Source organism: Salvia splendens, chromosome 17 (assembly GCF_004379255.2).
Source record: "Salvia splendens isolate huo1 chromosome 17, SspV2, whole genome shotgun sequence".
NCBI classification, from domain to species: Eukaryota; Viridiplantae; Streptophyta; class Magnoliopsida; order Lamiales; family Lamiaceae; genus Salvia; species Salvia splendens.
The window spans coordinates 3,653,878-3,669,401 of record NC_056048.1 but is presented as its reverse complement, the minus strand read 5'-3'; the positions used below and the strand labels follow the sequence as shown (position 1 = coordinate 3,669,401).

The window sequence follows — 15,524 nt, the reverse complement described above, 5'->3', positions numbered from 1 at the left end:
TTTTTTTCCTAAAAATATCATATTTTAAATGAAATTCGCCAAAAAGAACGACGAATCATGCTATCAGAATAACTCAAATTGAAACAATTTAAAATTTGAAAATTTTGATTGAATCAAATCAAAAAAGCGAATAAAAGTCGTAAAATTCTTTATTTTCCACCGATTTATTTGAGAGCATGCAACTTAGCAATGCAAGAATCTAAGTACTCACGGTCTTCATAAAAATTAAAAACCCAACTTAGTTTCAGCACGGATGTGGACTTCGTCACGCCCCCTCCAATCAGTCGAGCCAGCATCCAGCTTAGTTTCAGCAGGGATGTGGACTTCGTCACGCCCCTTCCGATCAGCCGAGTCAGCATCCAACTTAGTTTCAGTAGGGATGTGGAGTTCATCGCGTGCAGAGTGGTGGGAAGTGGACTGCTCATGCTGCCTACGTTCAAACCATTGATTGATCCGATCATCGATCTTTTGATCAAGTAGAGCGGACTGCTCATGCTGTCTACGTTCAAACCATTGATTAATCCGATCATCGATCTTCTGAACAAGTAGAGCAGACTGCTCATGCTGCCTATGTTCAAACCAGTCACCAATCTTCTGAACGAGTAGAGCAAGAACGCCAGTAGGAGAATCATCAAACAAAACTGTCCTCATTCGGCTCTCTATATCTTCACCCTGAGTGTTTGGCTGCCCTGAGTGTCCGGCATGATCATTTGCTTCACTTCTCTCTTGCTCCCCGTGCTCAGAGTCAGAGTGCCCTGTCTCATCCGTATCACTGGATACAGTTCTCTCCCATCGACGACGCTTCAACGACTCTGCCCCTGCAATTGTCTTCCACTTCTTATACCTAGAACCTCGTGGAGGAGGCTTGTATCTCACATTAAACATCTCGTCAAGATCGTTGTCAATGAATTTCATATAAGGCATTACCAGCTCTTCATCCGTGGTGCCAAGGGAGATATTTTCAACTGCAGAAATATAATAAAAGTGTAATGATATAATCTGTTTCAAATAATATGAAGTAATAAAATAAAATAGAATGTACCTTCGGATCGTCGAAGAAGTACTTATAATTGATTCTTTTGCCTAGCTTTGAGCTCCACCTTAAACACCGAGGCAATATATCTTTTCTGTCTTGAACTCCACAGTTCTTGCCTAGTGCCGGAATGGCCTCATATGACCAAATCTGGAAAACCCAAACTGGACCATAAAAATGGTACCTTGCAGTTACCCTCTTCATATATGGTCTCTCTATGTAGTGACACAATACACCATAAGTGTACGCGCCCCATGGAAACCGGTTCCATGCCTCAGTGTCCTCGACTAGCGCCCACGCCCAGTCATCTACGTAAACATCATCAGAATGACATAGGAGATAGTCGTAGTAAACTAGCAAGTTCGCCGCACTGAAATAGTTTTGAACGTCGCAACCAATCTCTTTGTTAAAGAATTTCTTCTTCAACTGTTTTCTTTTGCAGCTTTACCATCGAAATACACGTATAGTAGATACTGCTTCTAGGTATTTGATGGGTGGATGCATTTGGATCAAATTCAGAGGGTCCAAAGTTGAGCCCACATGCGAGGCACAGTCACGGCTGCCACGTGAGAAATCCACACGCTCCACATGCGAAAGGGACACGCCTGCCACATGCTCGTATGCGAATAGGCTAGCCATACCACTGCATTAGGACACACAATTCCAAGCATTCTCTGCATCATAAGCTCTTTCCCTCTCTGCATTGTCTTTCTGTCGAAACTCTGCTCTCTCCTCCATCCAGTTCGCCGGAGCTCTACTGATTGCGGTGCTGCATCAAAAGAGACGTAGTCGTTTTACCTTTGGGGACGAAACGCCAAACCGAAGAGCACTACCGGGACGTATCTCGTCTTGCGGGAAGAGGCCTCCTCGACTCGGCTAAACATTCACGGTTTATTTGTTTCATTGTAATTCAGTTCAGTTTCGTTTCTTGTATTCCTTCTTTTGGGTTATATTACGCCCGGCTTTTATCTCTTGTAATCCCAGAAACCAACAATCGCAAGACGAGATAACTTGCTTTTGAAGGGTTTTTGACCTCTAAACTGAACTTAAAATTTCGAAACTTAATACACCTTTGCTGGAGATGTCGACGGAATCCAACACCACCGCTGCCGCCACCACCGCCGCCATTCCTTCAACCATGGCGACCACTGGACCTGTCAACACGTCGTCGATTCCGACGATGATGCCCACTCCCGGGCGCTATCCTTCTTCCTCAACAACCCCTTGGGAGTTCGTTAACCCCCTTGAGCTCACTGGTGGATCCACTTCGAGTGGGTCGGTTGGTTCCACTTTGAGTGGTTCCTTCGGGTCCTTTAATGGATCGAGTGCTGGGGCCTTCGGGTCTCACACGGGTGTTGGGGCCTTCGGGTCTCACACGAATGCTGGGGCCTTCGGGTCTCATGCGGGTGCTAGTCCCTTCGGGGCTGGTACGACCATGGCGGGCTCTATGCCTAACGTGAATGGTGGGGGCTCTATGCCCAACCACGTTGTTGGCTCCTTCGGGGGCAACAGAATTGGTTCCTTCAAAGGACCAACTGCGGCACCTTTGGCACCAAGAATGATGCCACCTGCCGAGAAGCCACCAAAGTTTGGAGGATCTGACTTCAAGCGGTGGTATCAAAAGATGTTGTTCTACTTGACAACATTGGGCGTCGCCAACTTCCTCACGGAGAACGAGCCGCCCGCGCCAAGCGACCAAGAGACTAGGCTCGAAGTCATGGCGGACTATGAGGCTTGGAGAAAAGGGGATTATCTATGTAAAAACTTTATTTTAAGTGCATTAAATGATAGCCTCTATAATGTATACTCCAATGTAATCACATCTAAACAAATGTGGGAAAGCCTAGAGAAGAAATATAGCATAGACAATGCTGCAGGGACTGAACAGGTTGTAGCATCCAAGTTTATGGACTACAAGATGGTCGACTCTCGACCCATCATGGAGCAAGTCCAAGAGCTCCAAATGATCATCCACTCCTTAGTGGCTGAAGGGATGACCTTGTCCGATAAGTTCCTAAGGTGCACGATCATTGACAAGCTCCCTCCAAGTTGGAAGGACTTCAAGAGTTATCTCAAGCACAAGCGAAAGCAGATGACCCTTGAAGACTTGATCGTGAAGTTGCGCATTGAGGCCGACGTGCGCAAAAGTGATCAAAAGGCTAAGGGCTTCACCCCAAATGAAGCCAAAGCCAACCTGTTGGAGCGGGGCGGTCCCTCCAACAAACGCCCTCGCCCAAACCGTCCAAACGACAAAGGGAAGGGAAAGCAGCCTTCAAAGAAGTTTGAAGGCGACTGCTACAAGTGTGGCAAACCAGGCCACTTTGCCAAAGACGGCCGCAGCAAGAAGAAGAAGCCGGCAGCCCACGTCGTTGAGAAGGAGTTCAAGGACTGGGATGAGAACGACCTCATTGCAGTGGTCACTGAAGAGGTTAACCTTGTTGATAACAAGGGAGGCTGGTACATCGACACCGGCGCTACTGCTCATGTTTGCTCTGACAGGAGCAAGTTTGCCTCCTACACGGCTGTTGAAGGAAGGAAAATCAACATGGGGAATCAAGCATCGTCTGAAATCCTCGGCGTTGGCAACGTGATTCTCATGATGACGTCTGGCGTCACAATCACTTTGAAGGATGTGCTGCATGTCCCGGACATCCGCAAGAACCTAGTGTCAGGATCAATACTAGTTAATAAGGGGTTTAAACTTGTATTTGAGTCTGATAGGTTTGTCTTGTATAAGTTTGGAAAATCCCTCGGAAAAGGTTATGTAACCGATGGGCTTTTCAAGCTTAGTGTAGCAACTCGCAGTGTTGCAAAGCCATTGGCTAATAATAATAAAGCATCTACTTTCTCTTATTTGACCGAGTCTTCAAATTTGTGGCATTGTAGATTGGGACATGTAAATTCAAAAGCCATTAAAAGATTAGTAAATTTAGATTTACTAAAGGCTAATGAAGTGGATAATCAAGATAAATGTGAAATTTGTCTTGAAGCAAAAATGACTAAGTTGCCGTTTCATTCGGTTGAACGAAGCACAAAACCCCATGAATTAATTCACACGGATGTATGTGATTTAAAGATGGTGCAAACAAGAGGTGGTAAAAAGTACTTTATCACTTTCATAGATGATTGCATAAGGTATTGCTACATTTATCTTTTAAGAAGTAAAGATGAAGCAATAGAAGCGTTCAAAAATTATAAGAACGAAGTTGAGAATCAACTTGGTTGTAAAATCAAATCGATTCGAAGTGATAGAGGAGACGAATATGTAGCCCCGTTTGAGGAATTATGCAACGAAAGTGGTATAATCCATCAAACGACTGCACCATATTCACCACAATCTAATGGTGTTGCAGAACGCAAAAATCGAACTCTAAAAGAGATGATGAATGCACTGCTACTAACTTCAGGATTACCACATAACATGTGGGGGGAAGCTGTTTTGACATCCAACTATATCTTGAATAAGATCCCTCTCAAAGGAAAAGATGTCACTCCTTATGAGTTGTGGAAGGGAAGGAAGCCATCCTACAAATACCTCAAAGTGTGGGGGTGTTTGGCAAAGGTGATGGTTCCTCCACCCAAAGAAGTTACAATCGGACCTAAGACGGTTGATTGCATCTTCATTGGGTATGCACTTAACAGTAGTGCATATCGATTTGTTGTTCACAAGTCTGAAATATCGACTATTACAGTAGGAACAACAATTGAGTCGAGGAATGCTGTATTTCTCGAAAATACATTTCCTTGCAAAGACAAGGAAAAAGTCTCAACCAATTCTGAGACAAGAATTGAAGAAGCCACTAGTTCTAAACAAGTGGAAGAAGAAGCCACTAGTTCTAAATCAGCAGATGCGGAACCTGAATCGCGCAAGCGTGCAAGGCCCGATCCAAAAGATACAGTACTAAGACGTGGTAATAGAGTCAGAACACCAAAAACTTTTGGTCATGACTACATTGCTTTCATGTTGGATGAAGAACCAACATCGATAAAAGTAGCCTTTGCTGGCCCAGACGGGCTGCATTGGAGAGAAGCTGTTCAAAGCGAAATTGATTCAATTTTGCTAAACCACACATGGGTGTTGGTTGATTTGCCCGAAGGTGCTAAACCTTTAGGATGCAAATGGGTTCTTAAAAGAAAGTTTAAGGCCGATGGAACAGTTGATAAGTATAAAGCCCGATTAGTAGTAAAGGGTTTTAAACAAAAGGAAGGACATGACTTCTTCGATACCTATTCACCTGTAACAAGGATTACATCTATACGAGTGCTTCTCGCTATTGCTGCATTGCACAATCTTGAGATTCATCAAATGGATGTAAAGACCGCGTTTCTAAATGGTGAACTAGAAGATGAAAGAACAACCCGAAGGGTTTGTAGTACCTGGACAAGAGAAAAAGGTATGCAAGCTCGTAAAGTCCCTATATGGATTGAAACAAGCGCCATTGCAATGGCACTTGAAGTTTGATAATGTGATGTTATCAAATGGGTTTAAAATCAACGAGTGCGACAAATGTGTCTACATCAAGAGCACTAATAACGGTCATGTTATAGTGTGTCTCTACGTTGATGATATGTTAATCTTGGGTAGCAACACTCAAGTAATTAACGATACAAAGGCCATGTTAAAGAGAAACTTTGACATGAAATACATGGGTCTAGCCGATGTAATTCTTGGAATGAAGATTCTAAGAACGAATGATGGAATCATCTTAACACAATCACATTATGTTGAGAAAATATTGAATAAATTCAAAGTCTATGATGGCGCGCCGGTTAAGACTCCAATTGAACTCGACGTTCACTTGAGCAAAAACAAAGGCGAGCCCGTTGCACAAGAAGAGTATGCACGGGTCATCGGGTGCATTATGTACTTGACTAATTGCACTCGACCTGACATTGCTTGTGCCGTGAACAAGTTGAGTCGTTACACGAGCAATCCAAGCAAAGAGCATTGGAGAGCTCTTGTGAGGGTTTTGAGATATTTAAAAACACACTCAAAATCTTGGGCTACACTTCTCGAGATACCCCCCGGTACTTGAAGGGTACTGTGATGCCAATTGGATATCCGATAATAGAGACTCACTTTCAACAAGTGGATATGTCTTTACTATTGGGGGTGGTGCTGTATCGTGGAAATCCACAAAACAGACCTGTATAGCCCGATCAACAATGGAATCGGAGTTCATTGCCTTGGATAAGGCTGGTGAGGAAGCCGAGTGGCTTAAGAACTTCCTTGAAGACATTCCATGTTGGTCTAAGCCAGTGCCACCAGTGCTGATCCACTGCGATAGCCAAGCAGCTATTGGAAGGGCAAACAATGGCTTCTATAACGGTAAGTCTCGACATATACGTCGACGACCTAACACCGTGAGACATTTGATCACAACAGGGGTGATTACAATTGACTATGTGAAGTCAATAGATAATCTAGCGGATCCGCTAACCAAAGGGTTAAACCGTGATCAAATGAATAAGTTGCTAGAGGGAATGGGTTTGAAATCCACAAACTAAAGAATTATCATAGTGGTAACCCAACCATGATGACTGGAGATCCCAAGAACTTGGTTCAAAGGGACAACTAAGCTATGAGAGTTCATGAGAAACACTCAACTATATCTATTCCCTAGAGAGCAATAGAGTGTTAGAGAACTTGCCTAGTGGTAAAGGCTAAGTCTATGACTTTTAATGGTTCTTAAGGATCTCAAAGAGATGGAGTTCTCAAAGAGACCAAGTATGGCAAGGTACTTGACTAAGAATCACCTATGTAAGTGTGAAGTGTGGTCGCTTCATAAAACACACTTATGAATCCAAAGTGGTGTCCAAGACCGCAATGGACACAAAACGTGAGAACGGATGAGGTTGAGGTGTTTAAGCGTTAACACCATTGTCTCGGTGCACGCCGTGGGGGATTAGTTCAAAGCATCACGCTACTAAGCCGCCTTTGTATCCGATGGTGTCGACTATGGAGGGTTCAAAGTCAACAACTACCTATCCTTATGCTTATATACCTCTCGAGGGTTGAGCTTGTGTCTGCATGCATATGCATTCGGCTATTTCCACTCATGTGGGGGATTGTAGAAATCATGGTATTAAATATGCCCGGTCAATGGATTTTGACCAAATAATAAATGTGACGAGACATTTAATTTTGTGAAATTAAATGACATAGCGTCGATCTACATTTTACGTAGATAAATGTAGTATATTCATTTTCTCAAATCCGATTTCCGGTGAGTGAGAAATAGTGGATTAAAGTTGGGCATAATTAGCTTTTATTAAAGCTTGGAGTTGGAGCTTAGGGAATAATTAACTAGTGTTAATTATCCCACATTGGAGGATTAACACATCTTTTAATGTGTATAAATTAAGTGACTTTATGTTACTTAATAATTATAGTGGACCAAGATGGGTGAAAGAGCCCACACGTGCGCACACGCGCGCCGCCGCCGCCCGCCCGCCCGAGCCCGAGCCCGTGCTCGCGGTCGCGGGCCGCGGGCCTCGGGCCCGATCCCGATCTCGATCTCGGGCTTGGACTTAGATCTTGGCAATTGGTCTTTGGGTGGTCTTTGGGCTTGGGGCTTGGCCTAAACTATTCTTTTTGGACCACCGCCGAGTCAGCAATCCAAGTGGCTTGACACGTCGTCAAGCGAGGCACAGTCACGGCTGCCACGTGAGAAATCCACACGCTCCACATGCGAAAGGCACACGCCTGCCACACGCTCGTAACCGACGTCGGTTACGAATCTGCCATGATGAGCCTTCATGGCTCGGTTGACCCTGCATGGTGGCTTGGCCTATAAATAGGCTAGTCATACCACTGCATTAGGACACACAATTCCAAGCATTCTCTGCATCATAGGCTCTCTCCCTCTCTGCATTGTCTTTCTGTCGAAGCTCTGCTCTCTCCTCCATCCAGTTCGCCGGAGCTCTACTGATTGCGGTGCTGCATCAAAAGAGACGTAGTCGTTTTACCTTTGGGGACGAAACGCCAAACCGAAGAGCACTACCGGGGCGTATCTCGTCTTGCGAGAAGAGGTCTCCTCGACTCGGCTAAACATTCACGGTTTATTTGTTTCATTGTAATTCAGTTCAGTTTTGTTTCTTGTATTCCTTCTTTTGGGTTGTATTACGCCCAGCTTTTATCTCTTGTAATCCCAGAAACCAACAATTTTGTTAGCGGTGGAATGTTTTGTGCAGTTTAAATTTTTGGGAAGAAACTAAACTGAAAGCATTTAGTAATTTAGTAGAACAAGTGGAGTGCAACAAAGATTCTCCGCAACAAACACAATAGTTGTGTATCGCAATTTCACATTTGGTGATTAAATTAGTGCAAAGAGAAGAAATGATTTGAATCTAAGGTACTAACCGGCGGTTGAGGAATTGGAAGTTTCTGCAACTCATTGTCAGACTCCGACGTTCCCTCGTTGCTGCTACTCATTGCTTTAGCTGCGTTTCCACTTCGGCCTACTTTTTAATTTGGTGTTTACTATCATAGAGAAGGATGATTGGTGATGAGTATATAAAGAGCCATGAACCTTACTTAGTTGGTGAAGAGTTAAAGGTCCAATTTTGACTCATTGAAAATAGGTGTGACGTAAACAAAGCGATCATTTTTATTCGGCGGCGTGAAGTGACGAAGATTGCAGTGCGAAGTGGAGTGTCAAGTTCTTATTTGAGTATAGCTGAGCTGAGCTGAGCTGAGCCGAGCCGCTTTATTTACTGGATGCAATTTTATTTAATTCCTTTGTGTCCATTCAAAATCCTCCTTCCATCCCAAGTTCCAACATAGTTTCAGTATTTCTTTTAAACACTAAATTTAAGAAATTTATTTATTACACATTAAATTAGAGAGAGTATAATAAGAGATAGAAATAAAAATAATAAAGTTTTTACCAATAAAAAATGACTCAACTATCTTGAGATAAAAAAAAATACGACTTAACTACCTTTGGACGGAGATAATAGTTTTATTGGACTGAACGGGTTTTAATAATACTCCTCCTTCCCATTAGATATGAGATTCTTCCTCCGTCTCATATGAATATGCACTTTTTCAATTTTGAAAACTTTTTTCTCTCTAATGAGGTGGGACTAATTTTCCATTAACAATACTTTAATTACTTTTTCTCTCTACATCTCTCTTACTTTACCAATTTTGCATTAAAACTCATACCAAACCCAAAGTGCATAACCTTTAGGGACGGAGGGAGTATTTCTTTTGTGCACATATTTTTAAGGAGTGAAATAAAAGTAGAGTGGAAAAAAGTACTAGTGAGGAGAAAGTAAGAGAGACACGGAGTGTTGCTTTTTGCCATAAAAGAAAATGTCTCACTTATAGTAGGACGACTTAAAAAGAAATACGTCTCACTTATAATGAGATGGATATAGTACTAATATTAATAAAATAAGAAAGGAATAAGGAAAAATATATTCCTTCGTCACATAAAAATATGGACATTTAGAACGACAAGGATTCTAATATACAATTGATAAATTAAGATAAAATAAAGAGAAAGAAAATATAGTATTAATAATTTAGTAGAGAACAAGGCTAAAAAGAAGAAGTTACCAAAGTTTTCGACGCATTCTAAAACGTCGATGGAGAACCGTTGGCCCCCACCGTGGTTCCTCAGCAAAGTAGTCCAAAAACAGCTGTCACGGAAGACCGTCTGTCGACGTCGGATCGGCCTAGGGACTGCCGGTTACTCCTCTACTTGCGCACGTCGTTCCAGTTCGCGCCTTGTCATGTCCCATAAGGTTCACGAAAAGAGCTCATCAAATAGGTCCTGATCACCGGAAGTTATTTTAGAAAAAGAAAGTGCGGGAGAGAAAAGAGAGAGAAAATTGGGTGTGGAACATAAAATGGGAGAAGAGGTATTTAGAGGGAAATTTTGAAAAGGAATCGACAAACTCATCAGCGCGCAATAGGCGCCGATTAGACTGCCAATCGCGTGCGGACGTGGACGCGGACGCCCCTGCGGCAGTCGCCGATCGACGATGAGTGTGCAATAAGTGCCGACTGGCGCCTTATTGTGATTGATCTTAACATCAGATCGTAATCCCACAAAATACAAGCAATATGAAATATGGTTAATTCCAGACTCCAAATGGTCGTTGCTTAAGATTCACACTGGGTGTGACATAGAAACACATTTGGTCACTTTAATACTCCATCCATCCGTGAATATGAGTCCCGTTTTTTCCATTTAAGTCCGTCTGCGAATAGGAATCTCGATTCACTTTTACTATAAATGATAATAGAGACTCACATTCCACTAACTCATTCGGGTTTTTGAGATGCAAAGACTTAAGCCCGGCTTGCTTGGCAATAGAACTGTGAAGTATTTATATTTGTAGAGAGACGCGTTATGTTTATAGGTGTTCCTTATAGACACTGGCATGTTCGCTGCCTTTTCCAACCGTAATAAAAAAAATGTCGCTAACAACCGCCGTTCTTCCTTAACCGCCCCCTTTTGAGAATTTTGCACTGTTCCAACAAAGAAAGTGAGTCTTCCTAAATAAAATAGTTCATTTATTATGATTAGAAAATGTTGAATTCTTAATTGGAAAAAAAATGGATTTATATTGGTGCATGAACCTAGCTTCGAAAAAATGAAACTATGAAATAATGTATCAAGAGCTATACAATTAAACTAGCAAGCTGCAAACCACAGAGAAATGTAATGCTGTGTTATACTCCACTACTAGAATGGAAGCCGAATTGAAGAAGTATACTACTACTATATTACTAACGGAAAGTGACAAAATGAAAAACAGAGAATCACAACCTCATCTCGGAAGTCACGATGATGTACAGACAGCAAGCAGTCTGTGCATATAGCAGTTCCCTAACAAAACCAGTTCAGTTTGGGCGACGGCGACTTGGCCTTGGCAAAATCAACGGGGTCTCTGAAGAGGGCATCTTCGCTCTTTTCTGGCTTAGGTGGAGCTGTTGTTTGATTGAGAGATACTGGGTTTGCCCAGCTAGACTAGCATACGAACAACATGATCCACTACTCGAATGAGATGTGGCCCGCCTCCAGGAGTCCGGCCTTGCTCAAAAAACAGTTGTCCCTGGCTGTACCTAGAAGGTGAAGGCAGAAGGTTGCCTGGTGGAACATCCCAAGGAAAAGCAGGCAAATTGTCAGATGATTTGCTTGCAGGGGCAGGTTCGTTATATGAAATCATCAGGGGGAGAGGAAGACACTGTCGGATTTTGGGGAGGAGTCGACTTCTGGTTGCTTGAATGAGCTGGCACCAGAGTACTTGCAGATCCCGATGCTTTAGGAGATCGTTCTGCCTCATACATGACGCTGCTGAAATAATCAACCCTGGAAGAATCTTAACTTACTGTATTCTTGGATGATGGTGGAGGTGGAAGAAAAGGGCTCACTAGCAACATCTCGTTCTTGACAACTGCCTGTTTCTTGCCCAGTCCTTGTTAAGTATCCCTTGATGATCTAGAAAGGTCGTTTTTAATTTACACATTCAGTATACAGATAACAAATAGTAGTAATAAACGGAGTGTACCTGAGTCCAGAAGCATCAGATTCAAGAGGGGCTTGAAGTTTGAAGCATGGGAAAGACATTTTGGAGACTCCTTAACAACTCGTCGGATGGGATGCTACCACCATCTATATTCTTTCTAGTAAAACTTGGTAGAAGCTGTGAAATATTATGGCCTTCAGGTAAATTGCATATGCACGTCAATATAGTAGAAGTCAGTTCATCATCAAGAGCAACGCCTGCTTCCGCCATTTCCTGAATCAAATTGATTATTTCTTCTGCATTGCCAACTGCTTTCAAGCCTTTGAGCAAAGAATCATAAACAACGTAATGTGGCAGGAAGCCAGCAGCTTTCATCTTTTCAAACAATGTTTTGGCTTCTGCCATCATTCTTAGTTTCGAAAAGCTGTTAATCAAAACAGAAAATGTCAATGCATCAGGACGCAGACCCTTACGCTGCATATCACCCACTAGCTCATTGGCAAACTCAACATTCCCTGCTTTTATGGAGGACTCGATCATTATGTTGAATGAGACAACATCTGGTTCACAACTGCCACCAACCATATCTCTAAACAAAGCTCCAGCTTGGTCCAAACTACCCTCCCTACATAAGGCGGCCATCAACAAGTTGTAGTCAAACGAGGTAGGACTGGGACCCGAGGTTCTCATTTTGTTAAAAATACCTTTTGCAATGTTCATTCGGCTACATTTGCATAAACCATTTATAAGAGCACTATAAGACCTTGAATCGGGAATGGACCCCGACTGTAAAATTCTCTTCCAGGTGATTAGCGCTTTCTGAACCTTTCCTTCCTTCAGATAAGCTCCAATTAGAACAGTGTACGGTGCAACATCAGTTAGCTTATTCTGTTTAACCATGTCACGAATAATTTGTTCTGCCTCTCCAAGATGACCTTCCGTGCACAGCCCTTTAACTAGGGTACAGATAGTCCAAGAATCAGACTCAACATGATTTGTGTTTGATGCCATAGATTTATAAAGTTTCACGGCGGCATCAATCTTCCCAACTTCACATAGGCCTCTTAATACTGTATTGTAAGTTACAATATCAGGATTCTTTTGCTTCTCTGCCATCACTTCCAGAATCTTAAAGGCATTACTAAAATGTCGAGCCTTGCATAATCCATCAATCAGAATGTTATATATTGTATTACTTGGCTCTTCTCCCTTGTCCAACATAAAGTTAAACATCTCAACTGCTTTCTCCACATTCCCAACTTGGCAAAGCCCGCTAATTATACTTCCAAAAGTAACAGCATCAGGGCGGATGCCATTTTTTAACATTTCATTGAACAAGCGCTTCACTTCTTTTAGATTCCCCTGCTGGCAGAAACCACGCATCAAGCAAGTGTAAGAAACTCTATCCGGAGAAAGTCCTTTATCCGACATGATACTCAAAATCTCCCTCGCTCTACCAACATCACCTCTACGGCAAAAACCATTTATAAGCGTGTCATAAAAGAAAACATCAGGTTCCAACCCTTTCATCCTCATCTCTTCCAACAACATCATTGCTCCATCCACACGATCCTCCACAAAATGAGCATCCATCAGAATGTTATATGTGATCAAATTTGGAGCAATATTTGCAGACTCCATTCTTCTCTTCACACTCATAGCTTCATCTAATCTCTTCTCCCGGTGCAATCCTTTTATCAAAGTATTAAAGCTAACTATATCTGGAGACACGTGATTCCTATCCAACTCACCTAAAAACTCCTCAGCATAAACCACAAATCCATTACAACAAAGGCCATTCAACACGACATTGGCGATATATAGATTAATGGTGTAGCCTTGCTTCAACATCAACCCAATTGCCCCCAGAGCCAACTGGGGCGCGGAGTGATGTACCAAGCACTCAACCAAAGCCGATAATGACATATATATTGGTAAAGCCCCAGAACACACCATCTTCTTATAAATACTAAGAGCCATATTGTGCTTCTTGTTCTTGACAAGGGTTTGCAAAAGAAGATCTCTGGAGGGCCCCGATGGAACGACACCCATTTCCACAGATTGCTCAAATAGAGAACATGCATTCTGCAAATTTACCAATGAGTTGGGTTTTTGACATAGAGATGTGATTTGGGTTTCCACCTGGTCTACCTCTTGGAGTTTAGTGCAATTAGGATTTAAGAGTAGGTTTGTGGTGAAAAACTTGTTTTGTATGGGATTTTTTCGCTTCAGAAATAGCGACAGGTTCTTTCGCATCAATGGCAACACCATACCTAATTCCCCACGCAATTCACTATCTCCCAGATAGGGAAGAAGGTACTTTAACGATAATGGAGGGGACAAGCCCGAAAAGTAATCTCTATTACAATCCCAACCGCCAAAAACTCAGTACATGTGTGGACACCATTCGAGGTATTCTAGCGACCTCAACGGTCTTCAAGGCATACTCTGCATTGAGCAATGAGAACTCATAAACAATAATTTAAATAAATCCACCTATAATCTAACAAACATCCAGTAACTTTCTTCTGAATTTAGTCGAACACGTCATAGGCAAACCGATAAGACGAGAAAATGGTCTTGATGAAATTTAGCCTCGAATGAAAAACATTCAAGAGACAATCTATATCTACATCGATCCATATTTTAAAGCAAGATAGTTTATCAACCTACTAACCGTTTCAAACTGCACTTTAATTCCATGCCTAATCATACTCACAACCATTAACTAATAATTACGTGAGCTCAATTCAACCCATAATTCCAAGCATCAAAGGCTTAATTTTTGGCCAACACACTACAAACATCCCATTCGAATCCTATCACCACATCAACATAAACAACGACTCCCAAACAGATTCTAACTCAAGCTTCAGATTATATAAGTATTTAAAATCAGTTCCAAATCATAAATTTTCCAAATTTTTGTTTTTTAATAAAAACATAAGAGGTTTATTTAATACACCTACTAAGATTGTACTTACTTTACTATCTTCAGTTAACACCCTACGAAGTTAGATGAATACCCCATGAGCATAAAGAATTAAAGATGCAGGACTTCAACTTATTCTTTGTTATAACTTACACTCCTTACACCCACCTTACACCCATAACTCCATAGACTACAATGAACTCATTATTCATGCTCATAACAACATAACCTAATCCTAATTGAAAATGTTCATGCTCAATTTCAGAGTTATGAACCCTAAAATTCCGGTTTTAACATAGTCCATATCATGATTGAAGATTCAATTTTTAGTGCATATAATCTATCCTAGTATTAAATTACATCACCAATTGGAGATATTGAACGAAATGATACCTTAATTTCACAAGGTTTGGAGCTGGGGTTCAAGCTCAAAGGCTGAAGTAGGAGGACAAGAAGAACGGATGAAGTCGCGCCGGGAAGAGGAGGACCACGCCGGCGTGGAATAGGGCGGTGGTGTGCGTGTGTATATGTGTAGAGAAATGGTAGTAGGGCTGGGAATGGCCTGACACGGCAGACGTTGGCGGCGGCGCGAAGGCAGTCTGACGCTGAAGTGGCGGAGAAGTGAGTGTTTGAGAAATTGATCTAATAGTAATTTCTTTAATTATATTTAAGTGGGAGTATGTTTTTATAATCCCAACAAAACGGTTCATTAAACTTTTTTCGTAATAAAACTATACTCCTACTATGATTCATATTTAACTCTGGTTGCCTCAGATTGACATTATAAATTTACAATTTGGCAACTGGGAGTCGTCACCAAGATTATATAATTAATTTAGGTATTGATCGATTATCAATGTGAAATTTCCACAGTATACCATACTTTTAAAGTAGACTTGCTTGCGTCAGTCCATATATATAGATATAATAAGGCCTTGATGGTGTCCTGTATATTTTCTGGCTAGGATTCTGAACTGCCAATTTTTTGATGCAATCTTTACTTCCATGTAGCTTGATTGCATTGCACTCACGCATGGAAGTATGCGCATGCACCATGTGTTATTGATTTGATGA

At 41.9% G+C, this 15,524-nt stretch overlaps 2 protein-coding genes across 3 annotated transcripts; both read right to left on the bottom strand.

Annotated features, from left to right (window-relative positions):
- Nucleotides 1-87: 87 nt before the first annotated feature.
- Nucleotides 88-8,648, bottom strand: LOC121773376. 2 transcript variants are annotated; one of them, XM_042170225.1, is made up of 3 exons: nt 8,397-8,648; nt 1,043-1,802; nt 88-965 (listed from the first exon to the last, which is right to left on the bottom strand). In XM_042170225.1, the coding sequence occupies exon 3, from the start codon at nt 922-924 to the stop codon at nt 226-228; it is 699 nt and encodes a 232-aa protein (XP_042026159.1). In that variant the 5' UTR covers nt 925-965; nt 1,043-1,802; nt 8,397-8,648; the 3' UTR covers nt 88-225. The 2 variants fall into 2 exon arrangements, with proteins under 2 accessions (XP_042026159.1, XP_042026160.1); XM_042170226.1 differs by having other exon boundaries at nt 1,043-1,341.
- Nucleotides 8,649-10,629: 1,981 nt separating this feature from the next.
- Nucleotides 10,630-15,122, bottom strand: LOC121775597 (pentatricopeptide repeat-containing protein At4g28010-like). Its single transcript, XM_042172700.1, has 3 exons — nt 14,844-15,122; nt 11,561-13,966; nt 10,630-11,490 (listed from the first exon to the last, which is right to left on the bottom strand). Exon 2 carries the CDS (start codon nt 13,787-13,789, stop codon nt 11,582-11,584), a length of 2,208 nt encoding a protein of 735 aa, XP_042028634.1. The 5' UTR covers nt 13,790-13,966; nt 14,844-15,122; the 3' UTR covers nt 10,630-11,490; nt 11,561-11,581.
- Nucleotides 15,123-15,524: the final 402 nt, after the last annotated feature.